At 48.4% G+C, this 18,266-nt stretch overlaps 1 protein-coding gene across 14 annotated transcripts in view; it reads right to left on the bottom strand.

Annotated features, from left to right (window-relative positions):
- Nucleotides 1–751: 751 nt before the first annotated feature.
- Nucleotides 752–18,266, bottom strand: part of RABGAP1 (RAB GTPase activating protein 1) — a 204,403-nt gene continuing 186,888 nt past the window's right edge. For 10 of the 14 annotated variants that reach the window (XM_023730701.1, XM_023730709.1, XM_023730702.1 and 7 more), the window contains 4 exons: nt 17,958–18,041; nt 17,157–17,228; nt 15,264–15,461; nt 13,421–13,880 (listed from right to left, as the gene is read on the bottom strand). In XM_023730701.1, the coding sequence (XP_023586469.1) occupies nt 13,758–13,880; nt 15,264–15,461; nt 17,157–17,228; nt 17,958–18,041 (477 nt within the window). In that variant the 3' untranslated portion in view covers nt 13,421–13,757. Of the gene's footprint in view, nt 987–12,152; nt 12,561–13,420; nt 14,546–15,263; nt 15,462–17,156; nt 17,229–17,957; nt 18,042–18,266 lie in introns of those variants that run through there. The other 4 variants (XR_002823991.1, XM_023730706.1, XM_023730708.1 and 1 more) reach the window with 4 other exon arrangements.

Here is an 18,266-nt window from a genome sequence, read left to right as displayed (position 1 = left end):
CACACTACATACAGACAAGGACATTGAAGCCCAGAGGCTTCTTTAAACCACCCAGCTTGTTTGTGGCAAAACATTGTGGCTCTTAATTACTGAGTTTTTAAACCACACAGAAGAAATAACATTTCTTAGATTGTTTTTAGAGTTAACAGAGCTCTTTCTTAGGGATTAGTTTTGAACTCCACCACAACTGTGGAATCTAGAAATTTTCTCCTTTTGTAGAAGAGGAAATGGAGGCTTAGAGAGACAGGGGACTTGCCCAAAATTATACAGCAAGTAAGTGGCTGAGCCCACACATTCCGATAGTGCTGTGCTTGATGCTGATGGGTCCGGATTACTAGTCTAGACTGATGCCTATCCTGTTTTCCAAAACCTTGGGCAAGTTTTCTCTCCTGTGCTTACTTTTCTTCCAGACTTCTGGGATATAGCCTGTATGGCTTCAAACAAAATAAAAAATAGCCCACCTCCTTCTTATTCACTCCTCAAAACCAGACTTTCTCTGGTTCCTTTGGAAGAACTGTTTGTGAGCTTGCTCCTAGGCAAGGTGACCGACTGGTTGGCCTTGGGCCAGGCAGCATGTCTTTTACCATCTGCGCAGTTGGGTCTGTCTCACAGACCATCTTGTTTGACCTGTAACTAAGCCCTATAATAAAGTTTGAATTCAGTAATTGCCATTTGAGGAGATACTCAGGTGGGAGAAAGGGAGGGGATGGGAGAAAGGGGGGAATGTGTTGTTGGAAGCTTGCCTTTTATGTTCAGCCTCACCAACGTTTTGGTTGTCTGCTGTCATCCACTCCTGGCTGGGCCTTCAAAATGTTCTCTGACCTAAAGGGTTCACCCTCACAGTCTCAGAATTTCCAGAGCGCTGAAATGCCTGGGGTCTCATTGGATCTTTCCATCACGTAGATAGTCTCTTAGAGATTGCTCATCTTCCTATAATCCCTCACGTCCTTGGAGGCTACATTTAGGGAAATAACGGTGGGCACCATCTAGAAAAGTGAAAAACATATAGAAGTTGGCACCTGAGGGACTCAGGAAGGCTGATAGCACCTTGAAATGAGATAGAAGGACAAGGGAAGGCTTGGTGAGAACATGGATGTTTCCATCAGCTATTTTAAGGGATTATATTTACTTGTATGTAGCTCCAGGGGGTAGAACACAGTTATGGAAAGCCAGCTGGGCAATTTGAGCTATGTTATACCCCCTGTAATAACAGACTGGGCTGCCTTGGGGGGTAGGTGGAGTGAGAAGTGAGCTCCATGTTACTGGAAGTGTTCAAGCAAGAAGCCGATTGTTTGGGTACTATAGAGGGAACTCCTTTGTGGAACATCAGTTTGGACTGAGCTCTGATGTGATTGGTGACACTGCCAAGACCACTTTGCCCCTCTTGGGCACGTGGATTTATTAAGAAAACATTCACTGTCACCTACTACTTTTTATCAGGCTCCATGTTGGGGGAGAAGGAGCAGTTGGAGAAACCACCAGACAACTGAGTGGAAGGTGAAGCCATTGACCAGGAGGAGAGCACAGGAAGGGGAAGGAAGATGTTCAGGGGATTTGAACAGAATTAGAGCTGTCTTCTATGGTTGGAAGAAAGGCTTTGGCAGGTCCCCACCCTGACAGGGATGATATTCCCTGGCCCACGGCTGGGCACTTACAGGCCTATTCCCAGGTCTCCCACTCAGCCCAGGAGCGGAGCCAGGCCTGTGAAGAGAGTGTTACACACGGGAAGAGAAGTGCTCAGAGCTGAGTAATTTACAGAGAGTTACAGGCGCGCCGATGGAAGTGGCAGAGGCTTCCCATTGAGACTGACATCTGAGCTGGATAGGAGTCTGCCCGGTAGGGAGTGGAGGGGCCCTTCAGAAAGGGGAAGCACAGTATGCCTAGAAAGAACATGGCCTGCATGGACGGCTCGAACTTCCTGTTGATGGGGCCTGTGACGGTTTGGAGGGGTGAAGTGGCAGGAGATGAGACTGCGTCGTTTGGGTCAACTTTGTGAAAGGCCCTGGTGCAGTGCCCTTCAGTGATTACTGTCATCTGAAATGGTAAGAGTCCTGAAGAATTGATTTGGAAAGACCGAAGGCAGAGGAGTGGCGAGGAAGAGGCTGTTACAAGTGCCCAGGTGAGGGATGAGGGAGGCTGGCTGCAGCAGAGTGGTGGGGAGGCAGGAACGGAACTTCTTTGTGGGCCTGGTTCCTCTCCTGGGCCGTATGGGAGGGCAGCTAGCCCTAGGCTAGGAAACAACAGCACCCGTTGGGGGACTGGGGGCCTGCCAAAGTACTTTTCCCAGGCCACTCTTCGGTGGGTGACTGAGAGAAAGGTGGTGCCCCTGACGAAGATGGGGAAGGAAGATGCTGATGGACAGGGGAGGGGGTTGGGGGGAGAGGGCTTGCCATGTAGCAAGGGCCGTCTCCACTGGGCTGGGAAATGGGGCTTTGCCAGGCCCAACTTTCTTATGGGTGCTCTTAGCTCCCTTCCATGTGCTTTTGGAAGTGTCTCCACTGAAAATGGGTAGAAAGATTTGAGGACTGGTCCGTCAGCATCTTGCCTTTTCCCAGTTTCTGCTCTGCTTGGCTGGGCTCACCTAGGCATTATGGGGAGTGACAGGTAGTGGGCATTCATTCATACTGGTGCCTTCTGCTTTTTAAATAATAAAGTTTGGGTTTCTTTACCAAGCCAAAGGCTGCAGCTCATTGGATTCAGCATCTGTAGAACATGGTCTTTAGCCAGCGGGAATGTACAGGCATTCCTTAAAGAAGAGTTCTTTAAGGAGGGAAAACCCCACAGAATTAGGAAGTTACTGGAGGATCTGCTTTGGCCCTCAGTTTTGTGTCCGTCTCAGTCCTGCTGCCTCTGGCTTGCCATGGAGGAGAAGGCAGGGTGGGTTTCTGCATCTCTATTTCTAGAGCTCTGCTGGGGAGTGGGCTGAAGAAGCAGTTGGGAATTTGAGCCCTTAGGTCAGGGTTATAAAAGGATTAAAGGTGTAGTGACACACGGATCCCTTCAGGGTTTAGGGTGGCCAGAATCCCAGGGCCAGGTGTCTCTTAACTACAAGCAGCAGCCTTGTCCATTCACTTCAGTGTGCCACACAGATTTTTTCCCTTTGATATGTATTGGTGTTATACATAGCCTTATTGTTGTTATACATATGTTACATATAGCCAGATCACAGCCTCATGGCAAGATGAAAATACTTGGGAAGCACTGCTTTAGACCTGGCCCCAGCAGCCTTTTTCTGTAAAGGGCCAGATAGTAACTATTTTAGGCTTTGTGGCCCATATGGTCTCTGTCACAAGTACACAATTCTGCCATAGTTGCAGAGCAGCCATAGACAACACGTAAATGAATGGGAGTGGCTGTGTTCCAGTAAAACTTAACACAACAGGCAGCGGGCCGGATTCGGCCCATGGGCCGTATGTTGCCACCCCCTGCCTGACACTGTAGAGCCTTTGGCTTAATCATGCCTGGAAACTTCTTCCCAGCTGCTACCCGTACCCATCCATCTTTCCACAAAGCTTCCTGAGCATCTGTTCTGTGTAAGCACTGAGGATGAGTTAAGAAGCAGGTCCTTCCCGTAAGGAACTTGCGTTTTGAGTAAGACGTCGAGTACTGAAAGGGGAGAGCAGGTGGTTAAGGAGCAAAATACAGAACAGAGTTTAGAGAATCCATGATGATAGGGGCTCAGAGGAGACAAGGGCTGTGTGTGATTTGGGAAAGCCCCAGCAAGGGAAGCAGCGCTGGAGGGGAATATTAGCAGGAGGGGGCGGTTACTTCAGGAAGGGGACAGGCCCCGATGATGGTAAAAGTGTGTATGTTGAACAGTTATGTGTCTTCAGAAAGGCATGTTGGGGTCATCTTGTGAAGGGCCTTGCCCACCAGGCCAAGGAGAGTGGATTTGATTCTCCGGGTGGTGGGAGCCAGTGGACAGTTAGACGCTCAGGAGGGCAAAGGGATGACAGATGCGTTTTAGAAACGTCACTTTGATCATGGAAGACCGTGTTTATAGTTACAGATCATAACTTTTAATACAGTTTGGGCTTTTTAGTCATGGGTTTGATTAACCTTAGTACTAGATGTGGGGAAAAAGAGGGCTCCTTCAGAGAGCTGGTCAGTTTTGTTGGCCACTGGCTTCAGTGGGCCAGTGAGCACTCCACCTTTAAGTTTTGAGATGGCAGAGCTTGGCAAAGTCTTCCATCTTTAGGCTTTTCTTTCTTAATATTTCCTAAAGATCGCCTGAAAGGTCAAGACAAATGAAACATTCTGTTCTCAAATCTAATTTTGGCTTGGAGCCTGGGTGTGTGAGGGTAAAATGCTAGGGACAGTTTCCCCCGTGCTTCACAATAAGTCAGGTGGCAAGACGGCTTTATAGAGCACATATTCTCTCCCTCTGCCTGTGGCCTGGGTGTGGCACACAGGGCAGGCCTCCAGAGCAGAGAAGATGGTCTCTCCTCCAGAAGCCTCGACACTACTAAGGTAGGATGCATGTGTGTGACAGGTGGAGCAACACTGCTCAAGTGTAGCAGAGCCTACTCTGGGCCGGGCCTTATTTTGGGTGCAGGGCAGACTGAGGTGTGACAGACATGACATGATGCCTGTCCCTAGGAGTGCTCGATGCAGTTGGGACAACGAAAAACCCCGTAAATGTGTATCGTGCTTTCTCTCTCCAAAGGTGCTTTCCCTCCGAGAAAGGTTTCCAGGCAGGTTAAAGGAGCTGCCATTTACTGAGCATCTGTGAGGTGCCAGGGATGGAGCTAGATGGCAACGTTCTCCGTTGACGTGAACAAGAGTCGGGAGGGGTGAATGCTGCGTGTGCAGCGGTGGGAGCCCGTGGCTGCCGAGGACAGCCTGGAGGGGCCTGAAGAAAGATGACGACACAAGTGCCTGCACAGATTTTATTTCATTTAATCCCCCAGCAGCCCCACAGGAGTAGGTGAGGATCACATACAGCTCAGAGGTGGACAGCCCTTTGCCCAAGGCCACACGGCCAGGAAGTGGTAGCACCAGACTCCAAGTGAGGCTCTCCCTAGTGCCACTGTTGCAGTTGCACGACGCTCACAAGCAGGTAGTAGGCGGCGCTGCACCAACTCTGCTTCCCCCGGCCTGGGCAGGCTTCTTGTCCTCGGGCTTGAGTTAGGAGAGGCCCTGAGCAGAGGTGGACCAGGTGTGGGAGCGTGCCCTGCTCAGACTCCAGCCCTCAGGGCCAGCCGTCTGGAGGGAGGAGGACTTGTGATGGTGGTGGCAGCACATAGGCAGGAAACCACTGACAACTTAGGGAACCAGATGCTGCTTGCTGTGCTTTCTAATCTCTGAAAATCAGGGAAGGTTATGGAAAGAAAAACCATCATTGAGAAATTCTGCCTGTGAGGCATATTGGCTGCTGCCTTCAGGCTGGTCTGACCCCCTCCCTGTGGGGTGTGTGTGCCTGTTGGATTTTACTGACTGGTCTTGTTTCTCGGGGGTGTGGGGGTGGCTCTCAGGCTCTGATGCTAGGTAACGCCTTGTCTCTAAGAAGGAGTAGTACTTCTTTCGTTTTCTAGAGGTGTTTCTGGGTTCAGAGGGAAGATGACAAATGTGAGCCTGACACAGGTTTCTTCCCTGGGTTTGCTGAAGAAGGTGGAGTTTGTTCCTCCTGCTGTGAGCCAGGTGTGGCCTTGCATCTAGCGGCACAGTGCTAGGCAGTGGCTCCAGCCTCATAGGAGAGCTCTTGTCTGTCAGGCACCAGAAGTGACTTCAGGAGCTGGAGATTTGCCCAGGCCAGGCCCTGTCCTAATCCGCCATCACAGGCTTGACACCATCTGTCTCACGTTCCCGCTTAGGAAACAGATGATGGTTAGAAAGTTCTTTTTTTAACTTTAACCTAAATATTTCTGCTGCTCTAGGAGTCAAGATTTTTCCTTTTTATTGTTCATGGAAATGAGTCAAGGATAGGAACAGGAAGAAGTTCCTTCTCCACTTGTAATTTAGAAAGTTGGATTCTAAGTTTTCAGCTTCTTTTCCACTCTTCTGGATAGCTCACGCTTCCCACTCTTGGGGAGAGCGCTGCTCCTCTCCTCCTGCTTGAGAACTGGGTTCTGCTGCTCACAGGCACCTCTTGGGCCTATGGAGGATTTTGCTTTGGTGGGTCAGTGGCATGATACATAGTTCCAGATACACTTGTTTACTTGACAGGCTCATATAGCTTTCTAAGCTTCCTGTGTATACCATCTCCGGGTTCCCTCAGGCTGGGGCCCCGACCCCTGAGGTCATGCATGAGGGGTGATTGGAAGTTAGCCAGGCAGGCCCTGGTTCCAAAAATACCTCTCCTATCACTTGACATTATGCCAGGAATTCTGTTACACACATCCTTTTCCCTGACCGTGATCTCATGTCATGCTCAGACCTTCCCTGTGTAGTCAGGCAGGGTTCATTCTTCGGCCCTCCTTTCTAAGAGGTGGTCCTAAGTGCCACTTTTTCCCTAGCTCACTTAATGCGGCGGATTTTCAGAGCTGGGACCTGGCATGATCAAGTGGGAGGTATTTATCACCTTATGGTAAAGGGAGGCAGGCTTATTGCTAGAAATGCAGCTGGGAAGCCTAACCAGGGACCTGACTTTCTGCATCTCCCAGGAATCAAGGGTGGCTCTGGCTGTCTCGCGAGCTGTGTCTTCAGCCTTCAGACGACTTCTTTTCCAGCACACCAGGGCTTGAGGAGGCAAATTAGATGCTGGGTGAAGGCGAGAATTCGCTGCCTTTGCCCATCTTGTTTTCTCCTAATGGATCATGAGCCACCTTCCACGGGTAGACTTCTTATACTTTAGCTCTTTGCAGTGTTTGTTTTCCCCAAAGCGTACTTGAACTCAGGCCTTTCTCCCTAAACCCATTTGCCTGGCCTGTTGTGCTAAACCTTCGGTCTCTGCAAGTGGCTGGTTGGGGCCCAGCCACATCCTCAGGAGGTAGCCATAATTAGGGCCAGGACACTTCCAGGAGCAGTGGGGCTGATGGGCTTGATCTCAAGGGTGCTTCTGGCAGGGTAGCAGGTGTGCTGGGACAGGGGCTGGCCTGGGGCTGGTCCACCTGCTGTGCAGGGTTCCTGGAGGAGAGGGCTCTGTAAGACTTGCTTTTCACCCACTCCAAGCAGAGACTCATTGTTTAGGAAGAGGTGGGGGGTGCATCCCTGACCTGTTCAGGAAGGGGTTTTCCTCACTAAGGAGTAAGGTAGCCCCGCTCATCCTTAGCTCTTCCTCAGCCTCAGGGTCAGGGGGGTTCAAGAGGCATGAAGATTGAGTGTAGCTGTGGGGAGAAACCTTTCCCTACTGCACGGTTACGCACATGACATTGGACTCCTGGCTGTAGCTCACTCTGGTCTGGTGATGGCCAAGTTAGTTTTTAGTAATCTATTTAAAATATCTATCTATCTACTGTGTTTTTCTGAATACGCTAGTGTAAACAGTATAATTTACAGTGCAAAGTCGTTGACAATAACTACGTTGTGTATTATGTTAACTCGGAAAATGCAACCACTATGGATTGTCCTTCCTCTCTGGGGCAGTGATTACGTGTAGGACTCTGAACTTTTAAACCTTCAGTGGTATTGAGCAGCAGCCTGCACGCGTGGACTGTCACCAGTGCCTCGCCCAGAGATGCCTGGCCTTCATCCAAACGGACTCTCTGCTGCCCCGACTCCGGCAGGCAGCGCGCCCACTGTGGCTCCTTCGCACTGAGCTATGTTGGACTCTGCCACAGACTAACCCTCTTGTCCAGCCGCTGCAGTCTGTCTGTAATGCCCTGACATGTTGCATTTTCCCCATTTGGATGAATAAAAATAAAAGCTTCTGTCTTAACAGCAATGGGCTGAACTGTTTTGTGCAGGACCTACTCTGCCTGGCTAAGTGAAGGATCTGTGATGAAAGATGAAAGCGCAGGCCTCTCTTTCCTGGCCCTCCGGATGCTCCAGCTCAGTGCGTGTTATGGGATCTTCCCTTCATGCCAAGGGAGAGGGGCCAAGGAAGCTTGAAGGGTTGCAGAGTGGCTCGTATTGATGGCCAGGGGTGGGCGGAGAGGCCAGGACATAACCCATGTTCCTGTTTGTGGTCCTTAAAATTCTGGTTCTCTGCTAATGGTGTGGAAAGGTTAAGACTCACTGTTTAACTTTAACCTTGGCAGCCTGACACAATGAGTGGTAAGTTAAAAAATGTTGAGTGAGTGCTGAATCCTGAATCTTAGAATTTGTCAGGTGCTTTTCACATACCTCATTCTTAAGCCTCACACCTGTTCCCAGAGGGTGGCATTCCCTACATACCACACACAAGGAAACCAAGGCTCAGAGATCAAATTATGTGCCCAAGGGTATAAAACTTTCAAGTGACAGCAGGGATTTGAATCCAGAGCTGAAGACCACAGCGAGGCCCTAACCCACCCCGAGTAATGACAACAAAGAAGGCACTCCCAGTCCGAGGAGGTGGTCTTCGAGGGAGGCAGGCCCAGACTTGCTGCTGCTGCCGCCCTCCAGGTAAGGGGGGAGCTGTACTGACAGAGACAGTGGATGTTTCTGACCCACTTTGTAACTCAGGGCCCCACTTCCTCCCTGCACACTGGAACCACCTTGAACTAAGTGAAAGGAGAGCTGGCCAGGCCAGGTGTGCGGCTTCCATCCTTTGCAGGTTTTGCCTTTCTCAGCTTGAGGAGGAGCCAGACCTTCCTGTCCACGGACACGGGGCTCACCCCACAGGAAGTAGTTTATTGAGTTGGGAATGATGGGAAGGAGCATTGTTTTTCCTGCTTTTGGGAACCTAGAAGAGAAGGTGGAGGTGGTGGTTATGTGGTAAGAAACGGGATCATGAGCAAGCCTTTCACCTTTATTTTCAAATCTGGGAATAACATCACTTAACTCATAGGAGTGTACTGGTGATTGCAGGGAGAAGAATGCACGAGCTAAGCAGTAGCATGGCATCCCCTAAGAGAGAGGCACTGGACCCATCACCCAGATAAAGAGAAGAACTCATAGGCTTAAGGGGCGTTTCAAAGGAGGTGCCTTGACTCCACGGTCTTGGCCCAAGTCCCATATGTGCTGCTTGTAATGAGGTGATGTGACAGTTTATATCCGTCTGCTACCCACACAATTATCTTACAGCAGGTGCCCTGCTGGTTATTGGGAGTTAGAGGCGTGGGTTAACATCCCAGATGTCTGGCCTGGGCCAGGGTCCCTTCTCTGGGCCCTGATTTTTTTCACTTCCAAAACGGGAAGGGTAGAGAACTTGGTGCTCAGTCCTTCTGGCCCAGGAGCAGCAAGCTCTGCAGGCATTCTGTCTGGGCGCAGTCCTCATGTCTTGCTTCTTCATCTTTGCTATTCTCTCATCACCCCCAAATGAATCTTCAAAGAGGATTTAAGTTCCATTTTAAGAAACATGTACACCTCTGAGCAAGTGAGGCCCTATAATCCTGTAAAGAGCCACCGGACAGGTGAGGGTCTAGGCTGAGAGGCGGGGCCGCTCTCCCAGGCCACGGGGGACTCCCCTCTGCATAGCTCTGGTTTTCACAACTGTTGGGTCAGTTTCAGAGCTGGGAGTGGGACGCTGGGATTATCACCTCCTGCCGAGTTTGCTTTCCTTCACTCATCTCATGGCTTACCTCCTGCCACCGGGACTTGGTGTTCAGAGGAGAGGGAAAGGCAGCAATCCTGCGGGGAGTTGCAGCCAGCTACCTCTTGCCTTTCATTCTGCACCTCCTTCCCCGTGAAAATGATGAACACGGCTCTGGAGATCAGCTCAGGTGGTGGCAGGGCCTGCTAGACAGTCCTCGGCCTGCCATGTATCCCCACTGTCTCGTGAGCAGCCTTGTGTGTCACAGTCCAGAATCCAGTCTCCCAAAACACAGCTGCCTGCTCTGCTCTTCTTCCCGACCACAGTCCCTCCACCACCCCCAGCTTCTTCAAACATCTACACTTGGTGTCTTCTGCTGCTTCACCTCCCACTCCTCACCCACTGCAATCTGGTCTCTCCACTGCATGCACCTGCCTCAGAGTCTGCTCTCCCCGGGGTCACCAGCAAGCTCCCAACTGCCAAATCCAGTGAGCTTTTTCAGTTCTGCCCTTGCTCGTCCTCATCTCTGGACATCATCAGTCTTCCTCTGTCCTGTACGTCTTCTTTCTCTCCTCCCTCTAGAACAGCGGCAGTCCCTAGGCTTCCATCTAGCCCTAAATCTGTGCATTCCTGGGACAGTCTCTCATGTGAGAACAGTGGTTCTCAACCAGGGGTGATTCTGCCCCCACCCCGGGAACATCTGGCAGTATCTGGAGACATTTTTTGGTTGTGACAACTGGGGCAAAGTGGTTACTACTGACATCGAGTGAGTAGATGCCAGGAATGCTGCCAATCATCCTACAGTGCACAGGACAGCAGCCCCTCACAACAGTGATCCAGCCCCAAATGGCAGTAGTTCAGAGGCTGAGAAACCCTGTGCTAGAGATGCCCACATTGATCTTCCTGGTGTTTTCTAAGTTGTACTGACTGTCCAGGATTTCTTCTCAAATCTGGCCTCCTTTCTCACTCCATTCCTCTATGACCTCTGCTCAGACCCTCATTTCTTGTCCTCTCAATCTTCCATCTTAAAGGATCAACAGGGCGCTTCCCAAAGTTGGCTTAAAAACTCTCCAGTGATTCTGCATCATCTTCAAACTTTCTGGCCTGGCCCCAATCTAATTACTGTGTCTCAGCTCTTATCACTTCTCCTCAAGCCAAGTGTTGACCACCATTTCTTCCACCGCAAACACCGTCCTCCTGCTTACCTACCCAGGAGCTCCCCTTGTCGTCAGTGCAGGTCAGCTGTGTCACTACCACTTCGTCTCCCCTGCAGTTACACACACCTCCCTGTTCCCACAGGACCCTACATACCTGACACAGCACTTATCAGACGGTGTTGCAAATATTCTTCTCAGTCTCTTGGTCTCAACATGGGGGACCTCCCTGAGGGCAGGCCCCATATCTGAGTCAGACTTGTGTGCCAGGGCTGACTGGCGTATGCACTCCTTTCTCTGGGCCAGGGCACAGCTGCAGGGATGAGGATTTCTGCTGAGTCCCCACATTCCTGAACACAGGAACCGTTAAGGACTGGAAAAGCCTTAAGCAGACTGGTCCTTCTGGACTCTTCCCCCTCTTACCCCGAGAAGGGGCTGGCCAGGAGTATGGATCCCAGAAAAAAATGCCCTCCAGCCTGGAACCTGTGAGTGGCAAAGGGATCCCCACTGTGGCCTGCAGCACCTGGCCCCGCCTGTGCCCAGCACCTGCCATGGGCCGGGCCCCTTGGTGAGCACTTTCCCAGCCTCAGTGCGGTGGCGAGAAGGTGGGGGAGGGACCTGCCCACCAATGATCATGTCCTCCTGCAGGCATGAAGTTAGGGTCTGTGTCTTGGCCTGCTTCTGTTCAGTGGCTGGGCGTCGTGGGGTCCTGGAGGGCAGATCTGGTAAGGAGGGGGGTCTGGAGAGCTAGGGAAGCATCCTTCTCTCCTCTTGCTGCAGAGAGCACAGACAGCAGAGAGGGCCTGGGAGCCTCATCCCTATGGGTGGGGATATGGGCGGCCCACAAATGAGCAGACAGGATGGGCTGGCCACCTGAATGAGCTTTCTCAAACATGTATCTGCCCATGCCCCTACTCTTCCTGAAACATGTAGCAGAGCATAACTGGGCCCCAGGTACTCTGATGGTCTTTCTGTTCTTCAGCTATTTCCTCCATACACTCATGTTTTGAGGCCTAGAATTCCCTCCCCCACCTCTGCCTGGTGAGATGCTTTTGTCTTTTGAGGCCTAACTCTACTCTTACCTCCTGTAAGAGTTTCCTAACCCTCAAACACCCAGTGTCTCACCCCGGTGGCCACAGCACTTTATTTTCAAGAGAGGGGCAATGCTCATAACTAATGCAAAGGCATTATCTCCCAACGGACATGGCCTGTGTCTTCTCTCATTCCACACCACCTGACACCTACCTGTTAGCTGCCCAGACAGCACCTGAAAGAACAAGAACTGCCTGGAGTTTACACAAACCTGTTTGACAGCACAGAGGGGAAGGGTGGGGTCTTGTGTGAGTCTGCTTGGTGTGGGGAGATGAGGAGGGGGGAGGGGGGGAGGGGGGGAGTGAGGACAGGGTGCAGGAGCACATAATGATAAAACTGGCTTTTACAAACCAATGCTGTTTGTACCAAAATATTTAATGAATATGCTTGTTAAAATAAAACCAACAAAAGAAATACTAATACAATTTTACTGGTTTATATTTCAATTCATGAAGTTGACACACTGACACTACCCTAGCACAATGTCCACGCACCTAGTATTAGATGGGCTTATAGCTGTTTTGGTAACCAAACAAGAAGGACACAGAAAGCGGTGGGGGGGAAGGTTTTAGGGGGAGGGGGTTGCCACTTGTTACCTCCCTTATCACAGATGACCTCAAGCAAGCTTTAGAACAGCCAAGAAGAAACGAGATACAAAACAACCCAAGTGTCTATATACAAACCAGTGCCTCTTGTAACCAGCTACCTCCTCACCACACGCAGAGAAGATCATCTGCGAGACAGCTTAAGTCAGCATATCACTATATAAATTAAATGTCAAAATTAATTATTATTACTTTTTTAAAAGGTGCTAAAATCTCCATTCCATAGCTCTGAAGTGAGAACTTGCAGCCCATCTGAACAGTGGGCTCACACCCAGCCACACTCTGGGGAGGGCCCAGAGGCTCAGGCAGAACAGACGGGGGCAGGTGGGGAGGGGACACATGACCGGAGGACGGTGGCCTTGCAGCATGTGCATCCTGCACATACTCACATTTACACAAACACACACACACAACTCTTTCTCACTTGTACGACGTGTTGTACAAAAACACCAGGAACCTTGAAGTGAGGGAGCCCGTCACAGCGCCCACAATGGCGGGGGAGAGCACACCCCCACACACCTTAAGTGAAATTAAGTGCCCAAATAACCACATAGTTAAGTTGTGCAGATCAGCAGTCCTAGTCTGGGATTTAAACACTGTCAAGTGGGTGTACTGGGAAAAGATAGATACACATATACATGACACATTAAGCAAAATAAGATTTGTCCACGTTCTGATTAATCCAGTCTCACAGTCAGTGAAGTCATTCAACCAGCATTGTTAAGTGATTTTTTGGCAGCTAACGCTAAAAAACAGGACTATGAGAGTTGCATAGAATTGATCAGAAACATGTGAATAATGCCAAACCAAAAACCTGTGCATTGTATAGTTGAACAAAACTAGGTGGCTTCAACTACAACCATGAAACCTTCCTATTTAAAACAAAGTGCTTCTCCATGTCTACCTGGGGGACCCTCTGCTGGTACTGAAGCAGATACGAATTATTTGAGTTACTGATCCCCTGCCCCCCCCACCCCATATATATAATGTGTATATTTAAAAAAACTAAAAGTTCAAGAAAAAACAGACTGAAGGATCCCCAAACTCTGATCACGTAAACCCAGCCTTTGGGCTGGTTAAGGTGGTGACCTACACTGGCAAGGCCTGGGAGGTCACACCAAGGAGTGTTTTTCTAGAGTGTGTTCGGAGCATCAGTTGAGCTAGCAGGCCTGTTAGTATCAGTAGTTAGGAGAGGCCTACCCCAGAAGCTGCCTGCTTCATGAGCTCTGGTCCAATGACCTACCAGCATGCGTATGGATCTGACTTAGGTACACTCTGGTCCTGGGACATGTCACAGAATCACACATCTGGCCAAAAAAGGCAACAAAAGGTGTCTGGAAGCAGCAACTGCTCTCAGCAAGTCTCTTTCCCTTGAACCCCGGTTGCCGTCTTTATGGAGCTCAGCGTTCGGTTGAACCATGTCTTCTTGGCTGCCTGTACCTCGTTGAGGGCAAGGCCTAAATGGTGCTCCAAGTCCTGCAAGAGGAACAATGCACATGAGGATGCTGGGCAGCAATGCCAGTGACACTGCCTCCCCATAGCTGAGCCAAGACAAGAATTCAGTCTACCCTTGAGAGGCCTCTGCAAATTCCCCCTATTTCAAACTGGCATAGAAAGGTCTGGAATGCCTAAAGACTTGGGACCTTTCCTAGTTAAGGCCTCCTCATTTCTTGCCTAGTCTATTTATTAAAACAGCCTCCTGATTTAGCGTCTCCCTCCCCTGTCCATCCACTGCACACCAGGCAGATGGAGCTAAGGTTCTACCTCTGATTGCATCATTCATTTCCAGCACGAACATTTACAGTCTAAACTCTCTAGCATGGCATACAAGATGCTTCACGATGTGAACCCACCTACTCTCTCCAGCCTTCAAGCCCACCTCCACCCCTACTACACGGAAGGAGCTATCAGGAACCTGAGGTTCCCTCACGGGCAGGCCCTTTCAGCCCTCTGTGCTACTTAACATGCCACTCTCTCCACCTGGAATGCTCACTGTTCTTTCTCTTCTGTATCTGGCAAACCCCTGTTCATTCTTTGATCACAGCTCAGATACTGCTGCCTTGGTGATGCCTTTCCTGATTGTCCTGGACAGTCACACAAGCCACGTCTTAGCTTTGCAGTCCCAGCACCTAGAACAGGGCCTGGCAAAGAGCAGATGCCCAGTGAATGTGTGCGAAGAAGGGAGACCACGGGCCCTAAGCTTTCGTCCTGAACTCTGTTCCTCCCACAGTGCTTAGTGTCTACTTTGTGCTAAGTATCAGTGCTGGTGGAACTAGCAATGCTATATGAAGATGACCAAAATAGCCCCATTTCTTCATTAGGAATGACGGTCAGGTAAATTAGGTAATACGCCCAAGGTCACAAAGTTGTTAAGTGATGGGAGTTGGGAAAGAAAAGCTCACATTTATGAAGCCCTTACTATGGCTGTGTTGAGCCCTTTCCATGTAATAAACAGTCCTGTCAGGTAGGGACTCCTCACCTGTACTGGTCTAGTGAGGTTATGTGACTAGCACAAGGTCAGAGAGTTTGGTGGTGTAGCCGTGATTTCAAAGCATATGCTCTTCTGATCCACATGGATTCTAAATTTTGTGGATAATTATCAATATGACAAAGTCTAGTCCTTAGGACAGGCCAAATACTGACTGAACACACTTAGTAAATAACAAGTATTGGGCTTTTTTCCCATGAGGATTAGGGTCAAAGTTTAAAAAAAGACAAAACCTCAGCCATAAACATGATTTCTGGGGTTTCCAGTTCACATCAGAAATCTAGTCCCACTCACACGTGTCTGAGTCCCATTGCACCAGCACTAGAGACACCATTTTCTCATCGGGTGGGGCCCTAGTCCACGGCTGTTACCTGTATCTTACACTCAGCTTCCACCAGCTGGAGCTTGGTTTGTGCCAGTTCTAGTTCCATCTCTCTCAGCTGGTTCTTGAGTATCTCCTTCTCTTCATCTGTGTCCTCATCTAAAACCTCCTTGGCCGAACTGATGCCCTTTACACGTCCTTCTTTGTTGAAAAATTCCCGGCAGCGCTCACAGTCATCCACTTTTTGCTGAAATTGAATGTCAGATGTAAAGGGACAAAGATGTAAAGAGAAACTGGCCCTTGCGGATGGTATGACCATCTCCTTCCTGGGGGCCCAAGAGATCCAAAAAAAGGCTCCTCTGCTGAGTATGACAACTTCTAAAAAACTGTTCTCTTTGAAAGCTGTGAGATAACCTATTGGGAAAGCCACCTGCAAGTGTACGTCCAAAGCAATAAAAATATTCTTAGGTTTTGACCCAGGAAGCTCACTTCTACTAAGAAAATGAAGCAGCAGTGACTAGATAAAGATTTATTTATGTATCGGGATTTTCACTGCAGAATTAGAGATAGGGGAAAAGAAGAAAAGAGGAATCTAACTATCCAACAATTGGGAAGCAATTGTTTAATACATCGTGCTACATGTATATAAGGAAGTATGCAGCTTCTAAAATGTTTCTGAACAATTTTTAATAACCTGGCAAAGTGGTTAAATGCTGGGTGAAAGAAATAAGACACAAAAATGTATATAAAGTATGGTCACAAATAAAATATATACCTTATTTCATCAAAGTAAGATGCCAATGACTGTAGGTAAACACCATTATTTTATGGTCCTCCAAGAAAAAAATTCTACTACTATTAAGCCACAAAAGCCATCAATTATAAAACATGTCCCAATTTCAGAGATATAATATAAATGTGAAAAAAATGCTTACCTTGGAACAAATGAAATTTTGTATGTTAAAATTAATACAGAACAAAGACTGAAAAACTATATACCAAAGTGTGAATAATGGTGATGTTATCTGCGAGTAATGGGACTACAGTTTTTTTTTATTTACCCTTAAATTTTCTAAATTTTCTGCAATGAATCTTAGTTTCTGAATTAAAAAATAAATTATATTTAAAAAACAGACACTCTTGGTTAAACACTAATTATGATGGAGACCAAGCATAAGTAATTTTGCTCCACAGACCCCCCAAATGTTGCTTGTGCAAGCAGGGCCGTAAGAATATACCTTTAGCTTAAGTACTTTCCCACGTTCCTGTCCACTGAGTTATAAAAGTCAGCAAAGCCACCTTTCAGTAAATTACCCATCTTAATAAAATCTGACTAGTACTGAAATACAGGTATAGCTTAAAGAAAGAAAGCACCAAGTTACAAAACCTACCAAACTGACAGCACAACATTAAAAATCATTTAAAAGACCAAATAGGAAAATGTTGTTAGCAGGCCTTCTCACTGAATTTGGATCCATTATAGCAGGAATGAGTTCAGGTGGGGAGTGTCTCCACTCTAAAGAACATTAGGGGAAGACAAATCATAGCACATGATCCTGACCTCTGTACCCTGCCTCACTCAAAATCTTACTTGCAGGACTCCTCAGTCTCAGTGTGGCCCTTCCATACACTGCAGCAATCTTCTCTACCACACTGAGGACACTGGGAAATCCGGGAGGAGCTCTGTGACACATGCACTTTGAGATCTAAAGCCAGAGCCCTTTTGGTCTAGTCTGTATTCCCTTCTGGAGAAAACAGGCATAGCATCACTTGCCAATTACTGAGCCAGGCCCTGTGACAGGCACCTTTTCAAGTACTTGCTGGCTTCTCTCATTTTTGAAATCAAGGTAAAACTGCCCCTTCCCAAAATCTGTTGTGCTGAATACAGTAAATGAACTAGGTGGTATAAAATCTCTATGGTAGAGAAGACTGAAGGACTTACCCGAATTTTCTCAATTTCCACTTTATTAGCTGTCTGCTGTTTCTCCAACCTTTCACTCAACTGAGAGCAAATCTAAACAAACAAACATAAAACAACAATCTCTTGAGCAATATAATCATCTGCATAATTTGGGATCAGGATAAATTCTATAGTGGGAGCTGGAATATGCTAAGCAGAATTAAGACAATACAAAATAGGCTGTTACTGCGCAGGAGGGGGGTGAAGTTGACGGATGAGCAGAGATTCCTCCAGCTGTGCCACCGCTGTATCCACTGGCCTGGGACTTGCAGGAAGCTTTCGGTGCCACACTCAATGGCCAGTGGTTTATGAAACTTGCCAGCCTCACGAACCAGAATGAGATACAGGTATAAGAAGGGACAAGACCAATTCAGCTGTATTCTTAAAACCCAACCAGTCAAGAGAGAACTGGACTGTCATACAACCATATGTAAACGTAATCTCGGTAATTCCACAACAGAAGTGCTCCCAAGAATGTACTGCGACTTTCATTTACTAAGTGCCTACTATAGGCTGGGCACTATGACAGGCACTCTCTATAAACATGATCTTACTGAATCCTCCCAACAGTCCTGTCAGAGAGAGATTATTTTCCATATCTTACAGCTGAGAATCAAAGAAGTGAAGTAACTTGTCCAGTGGAATGAAACAACTTGCCAATGTAAGTTAAAAGCCAGAATTTGAGACCAGTGTGTTTTTAAGCATTTGGGTTTGGAGGGCATACGTTTATCCAGGAAAGCAGGGCTTCTAGTGTGTGGCCCAATCCCAGGGTACAGGACCCACCTGCTTGTAGTCACCGATGATAGAACTGTTTTTTTTAATCTCTGATTCTGCCTTATCGAGTTCCCGACGGCACATTTCTTTTAACTGCACACATAAAAAAGCAAAAGTGAATGTTTTAAGGGGAAAATAAAGGAAGCTCTGAATTTACTGCACTGCTTAGTGCTGGGCTTTCCAACAAGTGCCTGCCCTAACTCTGGAAGGGCCCTCTTTTGTTGTCTTTCTTCCTTCACTCTCAGAGCACTAATCCCCTGTTCTTGATGCCAGGAGAGGTAGAGAACAGTGAAAAATCCCAAAAATATCAAATCTCAT

The sequence above is a fragment of the Trichechus manatus genome, unplaced genomic scaffold (genome assembly GCF_000243295.1).
Source record: "Trichechus manatus latirostris isolate Lorelei unplaced genomic scaffold, TriManLat1.0 scaffold00038, whole genome shotgun sequence".
NCBI classification, from domain to species: domain Eukaryota; kingdom Metazoa; phylum Chordata; class Mammalia; order Sirenia; family Trichechidae; genus Trichechus; species Trichechus manatus.
This window is presented reverse-complemented; position numbering and strand designations above follow the sequence as displayed.